The sequence below is a fragment of the Labrus bergylta genome, chromosome 16 (genome assembly GCF_963930695.1).
Source record: "Labrus bergylta chromosome 16, fLabBer1.1, whole genome shotgun sequence".
NCBI classification, from domain to species: Eukaryota; Metazoa; Chordata; class Actinopteri; order Labriformes; family Labridae; genus Labrus; species Labrus bergylta.
Window position 1 is genome coordinate 2,209,772 of NC_089210.1, and position 23,358 is coordinate 2,233,129.

Here is a 23,358-nt window from a genome sequence, read left to right on the forward strand (position 1 = left end):
AACAGTGCGGTCCACATTTATTAATGAATTTAGAAACACAATCTATACATTAACCTTGATAAAACATCAACAGAAGAGCTGTGCGGTTACATAAAGTAGGTGTGAGCTTAGAAACTCTAAATGTATAAAAAGATAGATAAATTAAAAAAAATGAGAAGTTTATCAAAATTTAAAATTGCTCAAAAGTGAATATGAAACTCGTGAAAAAACTCTAAAAAGTAATAGAAATTTTGACATCAATAGCCTACGCACTTTTAGTTCAAGGAATTTGACGCGAGGCATCGTAACTACCATTTTATATCGACATATATTATTTTGATATTCATATCTTTACACGTCCTTTAAATCGGCCAATCAGTCGCTCTCTGCTTCCCCCGACTCGCCTGGCTTCACCAGAGCTTTCAGTCCCGTTAAATCTTAAACACAGAAACACTCTTTCCTCACACCCGTCCAGAATACTTTCACATATAAAAATACAAAACCCTTAGTACCATAGCCTTCAGAATAGAGTCAACCTTTTTCCTTCCATTGCGCCGATACCACGCCTGTGTTTTTATTTCAAACACAAGCTGACAGGAGACAAACATCTTTGGGTTTACTTTGGGAACGCTGCAACACAGAAAAAATAAATTTTCGTCCTCTGGGTTTGAAAAGGTTGAAATAAGTTATCCTTCACTTGGGGAAATAAAAACATTTGATCTTCTGAGGTCCTAAATTTAAAAAAAAAAATCAATATCAAAAATACTCTAGAGTAAATAAATCTTGTGTATAAACATCGATAAACTGTTGAAGTGGTGGTTTATATTTTTGTAGCACCAATGAGCTCGTTGATGCAAGGACACTTATGGATGGGAGGAGTGGCTTTTTGTTATTCCTGTGATGTCACACTGATTATGATGCTACCGTGGAAGACCTAATGTACAGATAAAAATGATAACGCATCGCCATGTAAGGCAATTTATACGAGACTCAAATGGATTAAAAAACAAGTGTAGAATGATCTGGATGATTGGAGTCAGTGAACTGTTTTGAGCTGTAAGTGCCTCTAAAAAAGGGCTGAAGGTTGGGGGGAAGGACTCGTGTTTAAACAGCTACTAGAAGTTCATTATTTCAGAAAGTACCACAGAGAGAAATCCATGTTTACAACCAACACAGACAGTGATTAAAAAGTGAACAACCGAAAACAAAGGTGGAAGCTGTCTCTGCTCATCATGATGATCTTAAATTATGCAGGATGAAAGCACACAAACGTATTCTTTGTCTTCATTACAGATAAAAACATAAAAAGACACAGAGACATGAGGAGGCGCTGTTGAGCTACAGGAGGAGACACTTCATCTCAAGTCACCGGCAGGAGGAGAAGAACCCAGGAGAGGAGACTTTGGAGACACCTAGAAGGTAACAGAAAACATTTGTGAGTGTTTGTGTCTTTAAAAGTGAACATGCAGAAATCTGACCCGTCCACTACTGATGAGAGAAATGTATCGCAGTATTTAAAATTCACACAGGTCACCATGTGGTGGACACTGAAGCTTCAGTGTTTATCCAGCTCTGCATGGGTCTGTAAACCTTTCTGTGTTCTAACCTCTCTCCATTTTTCAAAAGCATCTCCAATATTGATCCTAGTTTGAGCACGTTTCTGCTCGTGGAGCTTATTAGAAACATGCAGAGGCTTTTTAGGTCGGGTACAATCACTTCTATCTGAACCACTTCTCTTGACCGCTTCCATCACTGCAACACCTGTTGACCTGATAACTGCTCTCATATCTGACAAACCGAGGGGTGTCCAAAACGGGCCGTGTGGGGGCGTGTCTTAAAAGCGCCTACCTTCTCTGGTCCAAACAAATCCAGAGCATTCAGGAGCAGAATCTAAAGTTAGAAGGAGGACATACTGGCTGCTGCATTGTTGTCAGAGAAGCCAGCACTTCAACATAGCATGTTTCCTTAATGTCTGATCAGATAGTAAGATACCTTTATCATTTCACTCACTACACATCTTGCTGATTGCTCCTTTAAAGAAAAGTTCATGCTTTAAGACCGGTGTCTTCAGCTTAGCTCCACATTAACTCTCTTCCTGTGCAAATGAACAAATGAGTCTAATGTGATACACAAATGTGATTACAGTCCGATCTTTCATCACGAACGATGTGGAAGTGACATGAAACTTAATTTGTGAATTCACTTAGTCTGTGATTTCTTGCCAGCGCTTCTTTCTGCGTGTCACAGCTGCAGTTATAATGGTTTCAGCTTTGGTTGTTTTTAAGTTTTCTCTTTGAGTTTGTAAAGTGTGACGCTGTGCAGACAGGGGACTGGCTTTACAATCGGTCATGTAAACTTCAAACTCTGTCTAACCCTGAGTTGACTTTGAGAGTTAATAACCTGCAACGAGTGGTTTCCTTTGTTAGAGTCAGTGGAGCCAGTTAACTTAGAGATGATCCTGTTATGTTTAGCTTGATTTGTAGTTAAGACATCAGCAGCCTGATTAGTGGTTACATGATCATTTCGGTTCATCCTCTTCTTCAGTCAGAGATTACCAACATTTCCATGAAGAAATTATCCATATACAGTACCTTCCTGTATGAATTATTCCTCAATGCCTAATTGTTCAACGTTGGTGCAAAGACAACAACAAGGTCGTTAGCAGCATGTCTCAGTACTCACAGGGGAGGGGGGCTTTGCAAAGTTGAGGTGAGCGTAGAGAAGCACAGCGATGTCGTTCTGGCTGGCCTCCAGGGCGATGGACAGAGCAGTGCTGCCGTCCTGTACGAGAACAAAAGAGGGGGGATGAGATCACGGTTAAAAGAATGAAACACAAGCGAGAGACAGAAAGAAAGCAGGTATATAAACTCTTACATTATCTGTGAGAGTGGCGTCACAACCCGACACAGACAGCAGCTGTCGCACAATGTCCACGTGCCCGTGCTCGCAGGCACACATGAGCGCTGTGGAGCCGTCGTCATCTCGGATGTTGACTTGAGCCCCGCAGGACAGCAGCGCCCGCACCATGTCCCCCCGGCCGTGACTGACAGCCAGCATCAACGCCGTCTGTCCAGCCTGCAAACATGAAAAACTCAAATACTTAATTTTAGAATCTTTAACATGGAGATCTGTGCAGTCCTTTAGAATGAGCTCGTTTACAATCTATTAAGTCCCTGCAGAGAGTCGCATGATTCAACCAATCCTAATGTTTTCTGTGTGGCCGTTCATGTTTGCCCAATAACAGAAACTTCTCTGCAAATTTGTCCAATCGCCTTAGAAAGATTCAGATTCAGACGACTTTATTCAACCCAGAAGAGCAACTCAGTTTCACAGTCTACTGAGTTTTATTAAAAGAAACGTTTCCCACAAATGAAGAAATAAATATATATATCACAACTGTCTCAAAATAGATGAATAAATATTCTGTAAAATCCTGGATTGGACTCTCAGCAGTGTCATTAGACTGATTAGTCAGCAGAGTTCTTCAAAACAAATGTTAAGCAGTGCCATGGGTTTGCAATGTGAGTGGAGTTGCAGTGACACTTTCTGAGCAGCAGAGGGCGCACCTGGCTGGCTTTGGCGTTGACGTCCCCCGTGCGCAGCAGCTGTAGGACCGTCTGAAGGTCACTGTCAGAGTGGAAGGCAGCAAGAGCCGTCAGCATGATGGCCGTGTAGCCCGCCTTGTTCTGCTTGTCAGCGTTACACAAACCTGTCAGGTACACACGACAATCAGTGTGACAGCCGCACAAAACAATGACGGGGACCATTGGGTGATGGGAATGTCTCGAGACAGTGTGTGACAGACTAAATTAAGGATGACATTTTAGAATCAGTACAAAATTCATATCCCTGTAACTTTGACAATGTCGGCTAAATGACGGCTACACCTCTCTCCTAAAGTTTAGCTCACTTGTAGAAAGAAAAAGAGACATTAAACGCCCAATCAGCAGCTTTTAAACTTTTTCTTACTCACACTTCTAAACACACTCAGCTCACCTGTATCCAGCAGCAGTTTCACCACGGGGAAGTTGGAGTGGGAGACGGTGTAGTGAAGCGCCGTGTTCCCGTTGCCGTCGGCCATGTTGATCACAAACTCCAGCAGCTGAGGGGAGAGGGAGGCAAAGGCACTCATGTGGGCCTTCACCACGGCCGTGTCCGCCGCTTTGTGACAGGAGACACGCAGCCACTCCTGCAGGACTGCGGTGTAGGCTGCCCTCTGAGATCAGACACAGTGACGATGTTTAGAGACACACACTCAAGTATGGAGCAAAAACCAGACCAGCAAACTCCTCATGAGAAGTCAATTTAAATATATGATCAAATTAAACGTGTATTTTGTAAACAAAGTTCTTGAGATAAAGAAACAGTTTTTTAGAGTCTCATCAGCTGTCACTGCTGGAAATAGACGCTGGATTAAAGGTCACATATGAAAAATCCACTTCACCATGTTCCTCTAACACTAACATGTGTCTCTAGTCCGTCTACACACCCCCCAATGATGAGAAAAGTCCATCCTTTTTCGTTTTTTGCAGGAGAGGCTGTTTGGAGATTTTCCCTTCATGACATCACAAAGGGCAGTAGCCCCTCCCCCAGGTGGGTGACACTCCCACAGCTAGGTGTTTGTTCTGCCCTCTGAGTCTGCCTTCTCACCGTGAACAATAGGACATGGAGCGAGAAAGCCAGAGTACACCCAAGTCCTTCCAGAGAGGGGGTGTGGTCAGACACAGCTCATTTACATATTTAAAGGTACAGACACAGAAACAGCCTGGTCTGAGCAGGGCTGAAATAGAGGGGTTTATAGACATGATCAAATACAGGATCAGAGTGGATTTAGAACAAGAAACTTCACACACATGTTTTGAGGAGCTCTGAGAATTATTTACACTGAAGAAGAGGAGGATGAGGATATGTGACCTTTAAGGGGAGCTGTGTGAGAAAGAGCCTACAGGGAGGAGGGTTTCAAGCTCTATCTTCTGTCCTATCTAAATAAAGGCAAAAATCTAAAAATAAATCTTTGGGAAGAAAAGAAAATAGGAGCTGCCAGAGCAAAACAAGTTTTACCCTTAAGTGTGACACTTTAAAGGAGCTGAGTGTTTTTAAATGAACACCATCTGCTCAATGTCTTTCTGTTTTTGAGACACTTACTGCTCCTTGTTGGCTGAAGGCGGTGGGTTCCCCCAGAGCTTTCTGCAGGGCATGAAGAGACGACATCAGACTGTCACTGAGCTCCAGTCTGTGAGATATACAAAAGACAACATCAGTCCCTATGCTTAAACACTAATCATTACACCATTAGTCTGTATTCTGGAGTGTATCTACCTGACTTGTGCTGCAGATTCTGCTGCTGGTTTTGACTCAGACTGACTGGAGAGGACGGTTGTCTCTGATTGGACGGTGTATTGCTGCGTTGTGATCTCAGTGGTTTTAGAAACGAGCAGTGATGAAGAACAGCTGACTGAGGACGTTATGGTTTTTTCGGGGATGGATTCAGTGTTTGATGACGTGTTGGACACCTCCATGGTGACGGTTCGTTCTTCTGATGGCTTCTCAACGCTCTCGTTAGAGGCAGGATTGTTTGCTGGAGGAGGAAGAGCGCAGTCTGCCGTCTCCGAGGCACATTTTTGCACAACAGTGTCTGTCGCTGGTGACTGGAGGTCTTTACCTGGCAGTTTGGTGTCCGTGGTTTCGGACTGGCTGGGGCTCTGCTGTGAGTCTGGAACGACGGCTGGTGGTCGATCGGCAGTTAGTTGAGGTACACTGTTGCTCCGTGGAGGCTTGCTCGGGGCTGTTTGCTGGTTCTGGATGGCCAATTCTGGCAGTTTCTCTCTGGCTTCGTGATATTCACTGGAGTCACTCGCCTCATCTGAGCTCTCACTGCTGCTGTTGTCTGAAGATGTGGACTCGTAGCTGCAAGACAAAAACATGTTTCACCTTAGAAACAGGCCAAGCTGAACAAATGCTTTTCTATTCTTAAACTCTTAAAGGGGGGAAGTTTCCTCCTCAAGATCCAATTTTTAAAAGTGCTAGTGATATGGAAGCCCATGAAGTTTTGCAGCTCAGTGCATAGTTCTAATGTTTTCATTGTTAACTGTGTCCAACGCTGAATATTTGTGCACACCATGAAGCTGCTCCAAACCCTTTTCTGCTCACCAGTATGTTCTTTTCCTTTCTATCATTGATGCTGTGAATATGCCCAGTTACACTTAAAATAAAGGCAAAAACTGTCGTCTGCCATAATGTGATAAACATTACACGGTGACAGACACAGCCTTCTTTTTACGTCCTCCTGAGACTTCCCTCCTCCAGGGAAAATCTCCCGCTGTGAGGAACATTTGTGAAATGGCAACCTTGGAATAATGTCAGGGGCAGACTGCACTGAAATGTTCAAGGTTGCATGTGTGAAAGGGGCTCTGCTGACAGATAATTTTATCCTTATATAGATGATAAGGAGAGGGGCCGCTTCTTTTCCACACCAGTCCATCATTTGTAACAACCTCCCACATGGACGGAGCCAGCCAGAGCGGAGTGTCCAGATTATAAAAAAAAGAAACACTCAACACACATAAACCATTCCCCGTCCTGAAGAGCAGCTCCCATTTATCTCCACACATCTGGAGTAAGTGTGCCCATCTGTACCCGACCATTTTTAATAACACTTTCAAAATATTATCAACAGGCTGCATGTACAGATTCTTTATTTCTTTGGCTACACAGAAGTGGAATTTATGTTATTTATAAAAGAAAAGTCAGAGCGTCACACCACTTAAAAATACTTCACTACAGTCAGAGAAACTCCCAAGAGGATGCAAGTCATTTGCACTTAGCCCTGCTGTTTTTTCAATTGAATGCTTTTAGCAATAAAGCTCATTTGCAGAGAAAGAAGCAAAGTAACAGAGCTCTCGTTAGAATGTGCTCTGCGGTGCAGTTGGTGGTGCATAGGCATGCTGTCTTTTTGTCTCATTTTTACAGGTTCTGTTTAGCTGCCATCAAAAGCCGTTCAATCTTTTTGTTAAAGCTCCCCTGACGCTGTACCCTCGACTAGAACAGACTCAGTCCAGAGAAGCCGTATTGTCTTGTATTTAGAGGATGAAACTTACCCTCCATTGACTCCGATGAACTGTAGGTTTTTCTTTGTAGAAGGCGATCCTGGTTCACCTTGTGCTCTCCGCTTCATAATGGACCTCAGAGAAGAGGAAGGGGAGGACGCTGGAAAAGAAAGCGGTTACCACACACACATTAGGAACATAACAAGGATGGAAGAGGTTAGAATATGACAGCTAGGGAGTCCAGCGGTTACCTGTCTGAGCGCCTTCTTGTGGCTGAGCAGCCTCTGTAGATGTGTGCAGGAGCGTCTCGGCTTCTTTTGAAGGCAACAAACTGATCTGATCAGCAGCGATGGCAGGAGCAGCGACGGGTTCTGAAGTGGACAGCTCGCACTTCAAGACGTCTCGTACCTCCTTTGAGCTGATCGCAAGCGGCAACTCGACCGGAGTTTCTGTGAGACGAGCAGAAGACTTTTCAGCCTAAACTTATCACATAAATACCAAGGAATAAACTTCATCCAACAGTTTTTATAATAAAATTTGTAAGATAATCTTTTACAATCATATGCAATCTTGATGTGAAAAACCCTGATATATATCTTTAATTTCAGTATCAGAGAGGTGTTAATGTCTGCAGGGTGTTCTTATTTTTGGTGCTTTGTTTTTCAAATCCTAAGAAATGTTTTAAAATATTTTATCCTGTAGAAATCAGGGAGCTCAAGTTAACTCAAACCTCTCTTACAGAGCATTTATTAAAAATGTAATATGTTTTTAAGAGGGCTGCTGCTTGGGTCTGTTAATGTAGATAAACTGGTGAAACATTACCAGGTGAACCCAGACCTTCAGCTTGTTCTCTGTGTTGTTCCTCCGCGGCTCCTTCAGCTGGCTGAGGCGTGGGGGAGCTGCAGGTCTCTGCTCGGAGGAGAGTTCCCACCTCCACCACAGTGGGCTGCTCCAGCGTGTACACCTGGATCCCCACAGTCCTCTGCTCCCTCTGCTGCGGCAGCTGAGCGAAGCTGACCAGAGTGTGCAGACTGCAGCCCTGCGGCTCCTGCCAGCCTGTGCTGGTAGCCATGATGGGATGCTCCGCCTGAGGTCCCTTCTGCCCCGCCTCCGCCTGCTGCTGCTGTGCCGCCTGCAGCTCCTGCATCGTCCTCTTTAAGTGGCCCTCCAGCTGACCCACTTGATTCCTGAGAGCCTGGGTCTCTGGCTGCAGCCCCAGATCCTCCTCCCGAACACCGACGCCCACCTCCCGAGTTCCCTTGGAGTCCTCAGGTCCCACTCCGATGGTCCGCACTTCCCGTTTTGCGTCTGGTCTCGCTCCTCCTACGATCACTGTGTCCTCGATCTCGCAGCCTGAGTCTTGCTTGGAGCCCTCGGCTGTGGTGGGAGACAGCGTGTCTGCTGGTTTGTTGCTTTTCGCCGTGCTCACCTCTTCTTCAGGGATGTCGATGTAGAGCTCTCCTCTGGGACGGCCGCGGCTAAAACCCAGAGTGTGACCCAGGAACTTCTGGCTCTTGAGCTGGACGCTGAGCTGCCGTTTCTCCTCCTGCAGCACGGAGATTTTGACCTGCAGCACCGGGATGGTCTTAACCTGCTCCTCCAGATCCCTGATCTTCCTGAGCGCTGCAGCCATCTGCTCCCTGACGTGCTGCAGGTGTTGCGGCGTCGGAGTCACAGGAGTGGACAGGCCTGAGCTCATGGGTGTGAATGATCCCCCTCCACCGTGTGCCCTGTTGAAGCTGTGAGCACTGCTGATGGAGGTGTTTGAGCCTGCTACGCTGCTGTGCATGCTCCCCAGGTTGGAAAACCTCCGCCCCTCTTTCTCCTCCTCCAACTTCCTGCGTGCGTCCAGCAGGGTCTTCTCCACCCGGGCCGTGCTGAAGCTGGGCCTCTGCGTTGTGTGGTAGCCCGGGGCGCAGTAAGAGTAGGAGGAGTGCCGGCTGTCCATGCTGGTGTTGGAGCACAGAGACTCTGTGGAGGTCCACCAGGAGCCGGCGTAGCCGTAACCACGGGGCAGGGAGCCATAGCGAGGCCGGCGCTGGATCGGCACCTTCTTGATGGTGTTTCCCTTCTCTATGTCGTTTACATATTTGAGGAAGTCCAGGTCCAGACGGTAGCCATAGGGGGTCTCCACTGAGTAGTTGGCCTCCTGTTCTTTGCCGTTCAGGGAGGGGGGGGCAGGCGGGTTGAGTTTCCCTGAGGGGGGGAAGGAAATCAACTTTAAACAAACGGAAATCTGCGTCTAATCTTGGGCTCAGACTTTAGAAAATAGCATTAACTTTGTTTAAACTTTGAATTTGTGTATTTACTCTGGAACAATCACCAAGTGAGGTACAAAGTGGAGAGAGGCCCGGCCCCCTTCAACCTGACCCTGTACATCTCTTACATTCACTGTACTGTGAGTGTTGTCTGACAGTTTAAATAATTATCTCAAAATGATGTCATTATTCTGCAGATTATTCAGAAGCTGCACCTGGGAAGCCGTGGTCCATGTGCAGCACCTGAGCCATGTTGAGTCTGCGGCAGCTTTTCAAACAGTCACCCACCAACTCTCACCTGTGGAGGGACAGACATGAGACGAGTGAGCACAGCAAATATTTTTTATTACAGAATGAAGAAGACAAGGAGTTCTTTGGTTTAAACAGACCACTTTATAAAAAGATACGCACGTCTAAATTACGGCTTTTTGACCTCATTGTTCTTTTTGTATGAAGGTCAGAAACAGTTTTACTGTTTCTTTCACTTCTTCACCCCGCCCTCCCTTTCTTTCTAATTTTATCCGCTCATTTTTCGGAGCATTGTGGGTCACATCGGATTGTGTGTTTGTTTCTGTTCTTAGCGTCAGAGGAGAGGAGTAGCAGGGGAAAGTTTCCTGGCAGCTTATTCCAGGACAGAGGTTTGAGACTGCCAGTTACAACCTTATTAGGAATCATCTGAGCACGCTAACTTCACGGCTGAATTTAAGGGTTCACACACACACACATTCGCTCCTTCTCTTTCTCTCGTTCTCTACAATCTCTCCCCTTCTGCTTTGTCTCTATTCGTCCTCTTTTTTCTGTTCTCTCTCTCTCTCTCTTTACATCAGCTGATGATCAGGAGGTTTCAGCGGGTCACTGTCTCACTGCACTGTCTCTTAAAAACAAAAAAGGAAAAGTGAATTTCATGCATGTTTCATAGCCGCAGTAATGCTCACTGCTTCTTTATTTACTGTAGATTTTTGCTTTTTTCCCTCCTACACAGTGCCAGTTAGACACAGAGCGCAAAACGCCAATGTTCAGTTTGTTTCTGCTTGGAAAAGATTAACTTTCTAGGTCATCTCTTTGTGGGAACTGAGGATGTAATGTTTAAGCTATTCGCAGCATTGACCAGTCGTTAAAGAGCTCAAATCAGAAGTTTGAACTGCAGAAGAAGTTTATTCGGGCGAACTCATTTAAAGTCTGGTGTTTCTGTTTCTTCAGCAGGAACTGAGTCTCTCTTCTTTCATTGGAGCTCTTCCTCTCCCTCCCTCGCTTTACTATCTCGTGACCTGGCTCGGAGCTCGCTCGTTTGTGAAAAGTAGGGCACTTGGAAACACTGACTAGCTTGATTTGGTATTTCTTCGAGTCCTGTAGTCGGGTTTAATGTCTCGCTGCGATTCCCCTAATCTGTGCCCCTTCATCACCCTCTTGTACGGAGCCGGCCACACACTCATGAGGCATGGAAAGAACTGTCCGCATGCACATACAAAGTCACAGCGACGCGGAGGGAGAGGCACTTCTCACGCTTTGTCATCGGAAAACATTTCACTGTTAGATGCAAAACAAAATACTAAAACTTCCAAAGAAAAGAAACATAAAATCACTCTCTTGAATTTTGACCCTCATTGCAGATCGAATATGTGCAATGAACATAATGCAAAAGACTTTCTTCCTTGGGAATTAATTAGAAAAGTTATAAGTAAGCTCTCATGTCATGCTTTATAGCACTTTTTCACTCTGCATGCACACATTCGACCTGTCAGACTAAACCCTCAGTATATTGATCTGGGGCTCAACTATCTATCAGCTACAATCACATTCATTGTGTTCAACATGATGGCAAAAAGAACTGATATTTAAAATGACTTATACATCTAGGAGGGACACTCTGCAAACACAGAACAGCTGATATGGATATAAAATGTAAGTAATAGCTACTATATGGTTTCTTATCATGCAATGCATGATTAATCATTTAATCATGCATTGCAGATTTATACCACATCATGCATCGACTTTCAGCTTTATCTGATCTGTAAATGTGCGGTCGAAGTCACAAGAGTCAGAATCCGGGTTTATTAAAAGTCCACATTCAAGGAATTTATCTGTTTGTGTTTGTGCAAAACAAATAAACTTAGAAATGGAAGAAAAAAACCAAGGAAACAAAGGGATTCTTAACTTCAATAGAAATAATAAACAATAAAAACGTTGACGAAAAGTCGAGAAAATGTTAAATTCATCTGTTTGGTGTTTGAAGACTGCTGGAACGTTTGTATGCTCGAGTGTGGCTTGTGAGAAAAGGACAGAGAGACAGGGAGTGGTTGTGTGTGTGTGTGTGTGTGTGTGTGTGTGTGTGTGTGTGTGAGTGAGTGAGTGAGTGAGTGAGTGAGTGAGTGAGTGAGTGAGTGAGTGAGTGAGTGAGTGAGTGTGTGTGTGTGTGTGTGTGTGTGTGTGTGTGTGTGTGTGTGTGTGTGTGTGTGTGTGTGTGTGTGTGTGTGTGTGTGTGTGTGTGTGTGTGTGTGTGTGAGTATGTGTGTGTGGACTTGAGGGTGGAGGACAGCGCTGACAGAGGACAGTAGATGAGATATAATTAGAAGCTGCACTTTTGCAACCAAAACGTCCCGGCCCAGCAGACCAGACAGCTGACACCGTCCACTTGACTCCTCTTTGACTTCCAAAAAAAAATCTGTTTTGAAATCTTCACACGCTAACTCACATCATTCTCGGCTTTTAAAGGGTCTTTTCTTTTCTTTTCTTCCCCCGGGTGTTATTCCTCCCACATCACCCCCCTCAGGACGCCCCACACCACCAGGCCCTCCACATCTGCTCCTCCAGCGGGGGTCTGCTGGGTGTTTCAGATGTGTTGGCATGTGTGTACATACTTCCCCAGGGAGTGTGTATATGTGGTGTGTATATGTGGTGTGTATATGTGGTGTGTGTGTGTGTGTGTGTGTGTGTGTGTGTGTGTGTGTGTGTGTGTTTGTGTGTTAATGGCTGGTGTGGAGTCGTTGACTTTCATTTCTCTCTCGGCTCTCAAACAGAGTTCCTTTGATTTGACATCTGAACAGAAAGCAGTTTGCCTCCTTCCCCAGCAACACGCTTCCCACTCCTCAGGCGATTCTCCCTGACCTGCTTCATCCACGACTAAAGTTGTTTACTATTTTTTCTCTTCTAATCCCCGCCCCGGGATACCTGACTGTTCAACTTATTTGATACCAAGTATTCATTCTGTACCAGTGCATGACCTCTCACCCTGCATGGGTGTGATTATACATCCATGGTGGCAGTAGAGAGCAACTTTTCCTTAACATTTCAGGATAGGTATCATTGATACCTGATACCAAACTGAAGCGGTATTGGAGGCATTTCCAGTGCCGGTATTTTGTTTCAGAACCGCCCTACTACCCTGTACAAATGCCTTCTGCCCATTAATCCCCATACCTCCCCATACAGCTGCATACCATACTAACGGAAGTTAACATCGCCCTGCTCCTCCCTCCATCACCGGCTATTACGGCTAAAGCGGACCCTCAGGGGGGTAAGATGCAGGTCACCCAGCACAGATTACATGTCTGTGGTATGTCCTGTACGATGTCATGAGAATAACTGCATTACAAAGCTGCTGCTGCTTCTTTTTCTGCAAAATGTTCCTCTTCATGCTGCAGCTTCTGCTTCCATGCGATTTGTTTAGGGTTTAAAAACTGGATTTGATTTACCTCGTGTATACAGAATCTGGTGCCCTCGGTGTGTCAGAGGATTGAGACCACCCTGCAGAGTAATTTAAAATGCCAGGCTTCATTTCGAGGTCAGCTCTCCCAGGTTTATCAAACTCGTTGCTTCCATTCAGTGAGTCATCTTATTATTATTGCCATTACAAAGGATTAAAGCTCTGTATTGCTAAGTCAGAAATACCAGTCCTCCCGCCACCCACAGAAGATCTTTAAGGATTTTTTTTTTTCCACTGACTCCCTCAGACTTTTAGTCATTACTATTCTCCTCGAGTTCAGGAATGGTTTGTGAATTAGGAAATGAGGGATTTATTTTCCGCTTCATACCAGCTGCTTGTGCTGCGAGGACGGGATCTCTCCTCCCCAGGCTCTTTGCTCTCCCTTTCCTTTTCTTGCACTCTTACAGTCAACACCTGTTGGGAACAAGAATACAGGAGATATGGTCGTCAGGGCTTTTGGTTGTAGGAGTTTTTAGTACAGAGAAATGCAAACAACAGGATTCTTTACTCAGTAAGACTCTTATTAAAAGGTGTGTTGGCAATTTTGACATGCAGGCAGAACAGACTTGTAACAAGTTGCAAAAGAGCCGCCACCTCTGCAAGCCGTCAAACACAGGTTGCAAAGCAGAAAGTAAACATTCCCAAACATTCCCGTGGTTTTGACAGACACGTCGGATGTGAACAATATCCCTCCATGACATGCCAATCACTCTCTGACCTCTGGATGAAGCCTGATCCACGCAGAGCTTTGTAGAAACACTCCCCCCCCACACACACACACACACACACACACACACACACACCATTCCTCTCTCCAACTCGAGGCTCTCTAATCAATTCAAGGCTGGGAGCCTCCCTGCCATGTGATTGGGCAAGGCTCTCTGTTTACTTGTCTGTGTGACTAACGCTCTCAAATCCCCTGGGACAAACCTACGCCCTCCAGTTTATGTGGGGACAGCCGTCATGTAAACTCAGTGGAGATGTTCCAGTTCCATTTTTTCCTCTCCAATACCGACCCTGACACTTAAACTCGAGTGTTAGCAAATTGTAATAACCCCTCAGGTCCCATGGCGAAAAAAATCACCCATTCTAATTAATGTGTACTTGATGTATACTATGATACCGATTCCAGAAAGAATGCTAAACTCAAAGCTAGGCTAACCTTTTACATCTTAAAATATGTGACGGCAAAACTCTGATTGTTGACATCTAGCTAGCTTTGACTGATGCTGTGCTCTTTGCTAACGCCTCACTTGTATTTGCTAACGTAACAGCGGTTACTATTGGCAGCCATAAAGTGAATTATTGCTTCTCGTCTGACTTTAACTATACAGTGAACATATTTTCATTACTATTAAGAAGCTGTAGGCTTTTCTTTTGGCCCTGCGTGGTTTTGTTTTAACGTGGTTTCATATGAAAGCTATCATTGTTAGATGTCAAAAAATTCAGAACTAGCTAGAAACAAGCTAAGCTAACGGAAGTGGCAGCTCCTCTAGGCCGGGCTGAATTGCGCTAAAAAGTGAAGTGAAAGATTTTTGTCGCGCTAACTCCTAATCTTGTGTTTTGATGTGATACTGTTATCTAAATGTGAAATTTTTAAATTGGACAGCTGGTTGTTGACGTTCGTCTAACTAGCAAGTTACGACTAATCTCTGAATTTCTGCTAGCTAGCAGCTCTGTTCTTCTTTGTGGCTTTTAAAGACGTAGTAGAGACAATAGTCTGTAAACAAGGCTACTTTTTGAAGAAGGAGCTAGTGAATTGGGCGCTAATTAGTAATGACATCAGATCTGATTGCCTTCTTTGATTGACTTTGGGCCTCCCTGTTAACACCACACAGTTGTTGTTTTGCTAACGTCACGTGATATCAGCTCTTCTTAGCTAAGCTAACAGTGTTTCTTCTGGTGTAAACCAAAATGTTTATCAGTGCTGTGTTCATAACTCTTTTGGGAGAGAAGAGACAAGTAAATATTATCAGGGGGCTTAAAAATTACAGTATTGAATGTAGCGCATTGTGTCGCTACTAGCTGCTACATGACACAATTTATGCCGCAATCTGAGGCATTCTCAGCGCCGGCGTTGGGATCAGAACAACCTAAGCACAGATTTCCTTCTGTGAGAGTTAAAAGAGAATGAGTTAAAAACCAAACTGACTTCATGGGCTTGTAATGTGTTCCCTTTATGGACAAACACAGACTCCTACAGTACCCAGAACAGATAAGCTGCATGACTGTGTCTGCTGAGTCTCAGACTCTGCCCGTCAGTCTGCGGCCAAAGTCCGCTCGACATATTTGTCGGGGGGGGGGGGGGGGGGTGTGTTCACAGCCTTAAAAAAAAAACCTCGATAGATGACCTTTGCATAATTTCATAACAACACTTTCTGTTGTTCTGCCCATTGTTTCGTATTCTTGTGTTAGGCCATTGCTGCAGAGGGCGGAGGGGTAAGGGGGGAGAAACAGACCTTTTAGAGCAGCTAAATCACAAAGAGCCATTCATTGGGGCTCTGGTTCCACAGCTGGTTCTAATATAAAGCAAGGAGGGGCATCTGAGAGAGAGAGAGACTGAGAGAAACAGTGTGTGGCGAGGAAATTTGCCTCAAAACAAACAAACAGTTGATGAAGTGCTGTTACTGACCCACACACTGACACAATCTGGAAGCAAGCGGTCGATGCGCACTTCAGGAAACGCTCCTAAATGGATAATCTGTGCTATTCCCTAAAATATCACAATATTAGGAGCGAATTCATACCCGATTTTAAATGTCAACAATACTCTAAGAAGAGACATTAAACACCCGTGTGTTGTTGCAGTTGGCAAACACTTCATAGACAAATAACAAACTTTACATGAGACAACTCAAACTCCCATCGCCTCCCACACGGCGACGATGAAAGCACACACACATGCACACATTATCTCCCGACGCTGTGTGAGTCCGGAGACTCCCACAGACCGACAAACACAGCTGTAGCTTTGAGCTTGATTTATTCAGGTGAAGCAAAGCCAAGTGATTTTTGCTGTTTACTAATTTGTCTGTATTTGATAAATCAGGCAGTGCGATGATAAATGTCTGATTTATTTTCTTCCAAATTGGTAGCAACGTTGTGAATCCAGATGATAAAAAAAAAGCACATGTTTCTGGTGCCAGACAAGGCCCAGCAAGGTTTGGATGGTTTTGAGCGAATTGTTGTGGCAAAACAGAGACGATGTGTTGCAATAGTCTAAAGGTCTGATGAAGAAAGGGTTACAGGAAAGGGAGCTCCATCTGTCTGTTCCCCAAGGACCGTGAAACAACCGAGTCACTTCCTCCCAGCCCAGGAGAAAGAGTAACAAGGAGAAGGAGAGCGTAAAATAGGAAAAAAAAAAGCAGGAGCGGGGCTGAGAAAGATGAGGAGATTTGTACAGTGTGTGAGGGAGAGGGAGAGTGGGAATGTGAGAGGAGAGAGACGAGGAGGGGGGAGAAGAAAGAAAAACTGCTGCTGAGACTTTTAAGATGGAAACTTCTCAGATGAGAAGACCATGACTGTTCTCAGAGCAGAATGAATCAGACCCCAGAATGTGTTTTTGAAGCAGGAGGATCATCCAAAAGACAATATAAAGTTACAAAGGACCTCTTCTCATAATCTGCAGTGACTCCGCCTAGAAGATTACAATCATTTTGTGCATTCCTCTCCTAAATTTAGATCTACAATAGAGAATCTGTACGAGGAGCTGAAGCAAATAAAGCCGATTGATGTTTCATGCAGAAGAGTTTTAAAAGTTGCATTAAGAGGAGACACGGTTGTTGACCTATCTACTAAGACTTCTTTGTCCTCCTCCTCCTCCTCCTCCTCACTCTGCAGCACAGATGGCTTCATTCAGCCAAATGCTCCTTAATGAATAATAAATCAGAAAATTCAACATCAAATCTCTGCCCTGAACACTCTGAGAGAATGCAAATTGTAGAAGCAACAACAGCAAATTTGTCAGCGAGCACAACGTGGCCGAGGAGTGCACGTCAGCGCCTGACAGACGGGGCCTTCATCATGCATGACGGGGCCACATGATCTCACATCAACATGGCCGTACAGTGAGCTCTTGTGTGTGCCGCTGGACATGTGGTTTATGACTAATTTGGGTCTCTAAAAACGTGGAAAGTGAAATCATAAGCCCATGGGACGTCTCCTCCTCCAGGACTCTCTGCCCTTTCTGGCTGTTTTCTACATTAAGGAGTGGAGGTATGGAGGAGCAGACAGTCTGGGGAGGGCTTGGCCAGCTCCCGTTACTCCTGGAACAAGAGCAAGAGTAAACACCCGCCAGACCTGCTGCTATTGGTCATTGTGCTGAGCTTCCAACAGGAAACTGAGCAAGGGTGGGGCTCGAGCGGCAAGGAGCGGCACCGGAAAAAAAGACATTAAAAAAAAAAAAAAAAGAGGGGAGGGGACTTTGGGGGAGAAAAAAATTCCTGTGCAGTTGTGGAGGTGGGGATTAAGAATGATGCCGAGCAGAGGCTGTTTTCTTTTTTTAGGAGAGTGTGGGGTCTGCAGGGGGAGGAAGACGAAGTCCAGACGGGAGGAAGACGGGTGGTGTAGACTCGGTCAGAGCAGGAGAGGGGTTAAAGATCAGGTCAGGGTGCGTTGTAGGGGTTGTCACAATACCAGATTTTTAAACTTAAATACAAAACTAGTGAACGTGAAATGATTTACTCCACAGCAACAAAATTAGAAGCCTGAGGCATGTTGACAGTTTGCAGGCGAATTCCTGCAAACTGTCTAAATTGCTAAAAAAAAACATTGGAATTGTTTTGTGAACATACATTTTTTTCCCGAGCTAGCCGTGAGCTACCATCAGATTACTTGGTTTTGATCTGGTGGTGAAAAAAATTGAGATATAGAAGGGAGACATTGCAAACTGGCCCTGTGTAAAATAAGGATTCATTGGGGGGCTTTAACGACTTCAATCTGTCCTTTCTTAAAAATCAAAATTATTTTTATTCTTACAAAAGCATTTGACCCGTCAATCTGGTGATGCAGCCACACAGCGCTGAAGTTTACTCATTTCTAAGGACAATGTTGTTTTGAAGATGTATTTTTTTGCTTTTGGGCCTCTATAGAGACAGGACGGTGGATAGTCTGGGAGAGAGAGAGAGCGAGAGAGATGGGAGAGATAGAGGAGAATGACATGCATGAAAGGAGCTGGATTCAAACCAGGCCGCCCATTTTAGAGGACTTTAGCCTCTTTACATGGTGTGTGTGCACTAACCACTAGGCTACCGGCGCCCCCAGGACAATGTTTAATTATTAAAAGATCCTCATTTTCATATTAAGCTATTTAGCCCATTTATCAGTTATGTCTGCATATGAATCATTTATTATGATGCAAATGAGTTTTTTGGGGGTCACACAGATTATAAAAGGAGGTTTAATCTAACATTGTCTGAATCAAAAGAATAACCTCCTTCTCTTTGATTAATGAGGAACATTATAAACACAATTTAAAGTCCTGGATTCAAAAGTCTGACAAAGAAGATGTTCATATCTGGCCCCTGCGGACATCGTGTTTTCTTTAGCCTCTCCAATCTGGTCTGGTGCGAATCGTAGAGAGCTAATATGGGAGTGGGGACATTGTGGAAATAATGTGCTGGAGGCTCTGTGTGTGAGAACCTTTGTATGTGTTGAATGTGTCACTTGTTTTGTTTTAGACCAAATCAAGAACGAGATGATTCACCTCAAGGGGTTATCCGTCAATAATAACTTTAACAATAACAACATGCACGCTTAAATATTTGGTCATTTCATTTCACTTCCTATTGTCAGTGCATTATTTACTCATGGTCATTCACATATTCTGCAGATCGTTGTCTCCTTTCTTGCTGGCCTCGTACCGGGCAGACTCCAGAGGAAGTCATTTTCCTGCAGTGATGATGATGTTAAGTGTTTCCCTCTCAGGGATCTTATCGATGACTTCCTGATTCAATGAGAGATGCTTTTTTTAAAACAAAACCTAAACAGACTTCAACAAAAACCTTCATGACATGAACCGTTCCTGCGTTGTTGTTCATGTTGCTTTACTGTACAGAAAAAAAGTCTGTCTTGCTTTTTCTGAGCGATTAAAGTATTAAAGGAGATCAAGTCAGATTATTCAGGGCGATAATGAATTACTGTCCCAAGAAGCTCTAAAGTCAGATTAGACTGCTGTAAACATGACTGCCACAGATGTTCCAATTAATATGGCTAAGTGGGAGTATTAACCTGCACTGTGTGTAGACCAATGTGTGTGTTAATCCAAGTTTTCCAACGTAGAAATGTAGAAGTATGAACTTCATGAAATGAATCGATTGCATATCCTTTATCATCGCAGGAAAGAGCTTCTTAAAAACATGCACACCGCTTCTTTCAGGTAATGAAATGTAGCATGAAGTCTTGTCTCAGCAGAGCAGATAACTCATCACCAAGTCGAACAGTCTGGATTAGTTAATCAGCTGTAGATCCCAGACAGTGGCAGACCGTCTCGTGCAGGTTCAGGGTGTAATTTCATTAGCCGCGCTAAACCATTTAAATGCCCGGCGTGTGGCCTGGTGTGCAAATGGGGTTTACAACCCTGCATTCCACCACAACACCCCTGGGTCCAAATGCTGTGATGAGACAATCACATTCCTGCTCTGTTAAAAAAAAAAAAAAGGAATCTCTGCTGCTGACAATCATGAGATCCCAAAAGTGCAGTCCTATATGGGGTCTCTCTGGGGGGATTCCAGGGGGTCTGGTTTCACTGTTATTACACTCGCTGGAGCTCGACACGATGAGGAAGTCTTCAGATGCCTGGTCATTACGAAAACACTGCTAGAAATAATACAAGTGTCCGGCCGATGAATCACTCCTATAATAAGACTTAGACTTAATCAGTTATTGTAGAAAATGGGTATCGATACAAAAGGTCATTCGGGGAGGGGGTGTAGTCATGGCAACGTGAACAGCGTATTAATGTCTGGAGCAGCTTGCAGAGTCTGAAGCCCCCCTCGAAACATGCAAACCCCCACCGCCTACAGCAACTTTGGAATATTGAAACACACTAAGCTGACCTTTGACCCACTTATCTTTATTTTTATCAATAGGAAACGAGGAGGAGTTGATGAAGAGTTGATGTGGTGACGATCACAGACATGTTAGTTCTAGCTGTGAGGATGCTAAATGCTAACGTGGGGAAGACAACATGAAGCCAAACATGGTTGCCCATGACGACCAGGTGGAGTCTAAAGAAGAGGACTCGCCTAACCATCTGCTTCTAAACTGTAAGTTAGCTTTTTATTTAGCTAAGCTTCTTTTGTCCTCTGGCTAACGTTATCTACAACTGGCAGGCAGCTGCCAGCTAGCAGTTTACATAAGAAAAATCTGTTTCCATTAATTATTTACAGTTTAGAGTGCTGGGGCCTTTTCTGCTCGTCGAAGTTTTTATTAATCTAGAGGCTTTTCAGGGTAACTCTTACTAGACTTTTTGTTTGTTTTTGTTTTAGCCTGTCCTAGCATGAACTGTGTTTTGGTTGTTCACTACAGTTACATGTGAATTGAACTTCATACTGATGTTTTAGACCACACTGACCGAGACCAAGACATACCCGAGACCACAGTGCTCCGAGACCAAGACATTTAGGGACCAAGACCAAGGCAGGGCGAGACCGAGACAAGACCAAGACCATAAATATCTCTGAAAAATCTTTATGTTGTGTGCAGCGGGCGTGTCGCTCACTTAGACCGGGAAGGTTGCGGCCATTCATTTATGAATGAATTGAAGTTATTGTTTCTTTTAAAAGAGGTGTTTTCCTTCTAATCATAGTGATGACGTGGAAAAATAGCCTCTCAATGGTGATCTTGAGTCCCGGAGTCTGCCCACTCTGAGACCGAGACAAGGCCGAGTCAAAATGCTTTCAATTCCGAGATGAGACCGAGACCTTCAAAAAGTAGAGACATACCCGAGACCAGAGTGCTCAGAGACCGAGACCGAGACAAGACCAGGACATTTAGGGGTCGAGACCGAGACAAGACCAGGACATTTAGGGGTCGAGACCGAGACAAGACCAAGACTAAGACATTTAGGGATCGAGACCGAGACAAGACCAGGACATTTAGGGGTCAAGACCGAGACAAGACCAGGACATTTAGGGATCGAGACCGAGACAAGACCAGGACATTTAGGGATCGAGACCGAGACAAGACCAGGACATTTAGGGGTCGAGATCGAGGTCGAGACAAGACCAAGACCAAGACATTTAGGGATCGAAACCGAGACAAGACCAAGACATTTAGGAATCGAGACCGAGTCAAGACCAAGACATTTAGGGATCGAGACCGAGACAAGACCAGGACATTTAGGGATCGAGACCGAGACAAGACCAGGACATTTAGGGGTCGAGGTCGAGACCGAGACAAGACCAAGACCAAGACATTTAGGAATCGAGACTGAGTCAAGACCAAGACATTTAGGGATCGAGACCAAGACCAATTTCGAGTACTACAACACTACTTCATTCTTCTTTTATAATATCTGTCTTTTCATGGCGGGTCGAGAGTCATTGCCCTTGCAATAAACGATCAAACCCCTCTTCTGCTCCCCCCGCCTTGATTCCCTGACGCTGCACTTGGCAGTCCTCATATTAGACCAGACATGGGAGCCACCAAACCCGCCCGTAAAACGACACAAACAACAGCACTGAGCTCATCTGAGTGCCATGCAGCTGCTACAATCCCTGTTATTCACTGGGAGGTGATTTAATCCAGACAGCAGCCCATTACACAACAGCGGGACAGTGGTGTGTATTATGTGATGCAGTGCAACAGGCTGGTGACTACACCCCCCCCCCCGCACACATCCAGCCAAGTTCTGCACGTCCTTCATCACAACAACATCTGATGTGATTACTGATGAATCCACAGCGCTTCTAATGGGACACACAGCTCTCTCCACCAAACAAAACAATCCTCCTAATAACGTTTAATACTTACAGGAAATCATTCATTTCTGCAGTTTGGCAAATCAAACCTGCTTTATTTGTTTATTAAGCGGCATCAAGATAGGCCTAGTTTTCAATAATTGCTCTTGCATGATCTCATCTCATGAAGCACAAATATGATTCAAGAGACTTCAAAGTGGGTTTTTCCTCCTTCTTATGAGCCAAACGTCCATATTAGTGAAAATAACGTAAAGGTCAGCCTTCATGATCGCATTAAGGGTTATAAATCAAACATGTCATAAGTTGCTCACTTCTTAAAAATGTAATTCCTTAAAGGGAAACCTCAGAGCTGGAAACACATCCGTTAATCCATTCATTGTTAATTTAACTTTAATTTACAGAAAATGTGTTTTCAAATAATGTCTGAACCCCGCTCTTACATGATAAGATGCATGGTGGACAACCTGAGCGAGAGCACAGAGCCTCCTGTTCTTCGGAGAGCTTATTATTACATAACGGGCAGAAAATGACCATCTCTGCCAATGGTGCTTTTATTGTGAAATGCTGCTTGACCTTAAGTACAGGTTAACCACAGGCACGTGTTTCATTTAGAGTTTTTTAAGTCATCATGGTCTGTTTCAGACTCAACATTGATGCAAGCTGATGTTTTTGTTTTTGTTTGGTGTTACGCTTAAAAAGAGGACCGTGTAAACTGGCGACTTTTAGCCGAAGGCATCTGTGGTTGCCGTGGTTACAACAGATGTTGAATATGGAAAATGTCTTTAAGAAGGCCGCTTTGTTTACTTTTTATCGTAATGTCAAAAATACCAATCATACATGTCTTTAACTACGACAACATCAGACACATTAGGCTAAAGGTCACCAGTTAACACGGCCACTTTTTAAACCGTAACACCGGTTAGCTTAAATTAACTACTGTTAGATATAACAGATTTTACAAAGTTGATATTTTTGTATAACTCTTCCCACCTCTGAGAAACCTTTATTTATGCATTGTGGGTCATAAAACTGAGAAAATCTATCCTCCTTCTGACAAGTTGACAACAAATAAACCTCCATATTCATCTGAAAATGTACATTTAACCTTAATTCATGGATGTAGGGCTTTAAAACTTAACTGATTTGTTTATTTAGGGAAATGAAGAGGGTCAGAAAACACCTAAAGTTTTAATGCTCAGCTGGGAAAACACTCAAGAATGCATTTAGGGTCATAAAAGCTAACTTGATTAGGTGCCCCTCATTGACTTTCATGCTCTACAAAAAGGACAAACATAAAGTAAACTTTGAGGTGTGTTTATCCTCCTGCTCAGCCCTCATGCATCTGCAGACGACACAAAACTGACCAGAGGCGACACAACCGCAGATTTGAGGGCAAGAAGCGGCGAAGGGAAAAAAAAGAAAAGCTGATGAACATCTGGAAGTAATGA

The 23,358-nt window shown here is 44.3% G+C and overlaps 2 protein-coding genes across 3 annotated transcripts in view; one reads left to right on the forward strand and one right to left on the reverse strand.

Annotated features, from left to right (window-relative positions):
* Window positions 1-23,358, reverse strand: part of kank2 (KN motif and ankyrin repeat domains 2) — a 24,303-nt gene continuing 945 nt past the window's right edge. The window contains exons 2-13 of one of the 2 annotated variants that reach the window (XM_065965167.1): window positions 13,318-13,403; window positions 9,499-9,581; window positions 7,863-9,221; window positions 7,277-7,474; window positions 7,077-7,185; window positions 5,299-5,886; window positions 5,125-5,212; window positions 3,976-4,195; window positions 3,546-3,688; window positions 2,854-3,054; window positions 2,662-2,760; window positions 1-1,391 (exon numbers count right to left, since the gene is read on the reverse strand). In XM_065965167.1, coding sequence (XP_065821239.1) covers window positions 1,335-1,391; window positions 2,662-2,760; window positions 2,854-3,054; window positions 3,546-3,688; window positions 3,976-4,195; window positions 5,125-5,212; window positions 5,299-5,886; window positions 7,077-7,185; window positions 7,277-7,474; window positions 7,863-9,221; window positions 9,499-9,535 — 3,099 coding nt within the window. In that variant the 5' untranslated portion in view covers window positions 9,536-9,581; window positions 13,318-13,403 and the 3' untranslated portion in view covers window positions 1-1,334. Of the gene's footprint in view, window positions 1,392-2,661; window positions 2,761-2,853; window positions 3,055-3,545; window positions 3,689-3,975; window positions 4,196-5,124; window positions 5,213-5,298; window positions 5,887-7,076; window positions 7,186-7,276; window positions 7,475-7,847; window positions 9,222-9,498; window positions 9,582-13,317; window positions 13,404-23,358 lie in introns of both variants that reach the window. The other variant, XM_020654118.3, reaches the window with a different exon arrangement.
* LOC109999148 (uncharacterized) overlaps window positions 20,147-23,358 on the forward strand; it is a 12,525-nt gene continuing 9,313 nt past the window's right edge. Inside the window, exon 1 of the mRNA XM_065965182.1 lies at window positions 20,147-20,254. Within this exon, the coding sequence (XP_065821254.1) occupies window positions 20,176-20,254 (79 nt within the window). The 5' untranslated portion in view covers window positions 20,147-20,175. The remainder of the gene's footprint in view (window positions 20,255-23,358) is intronic.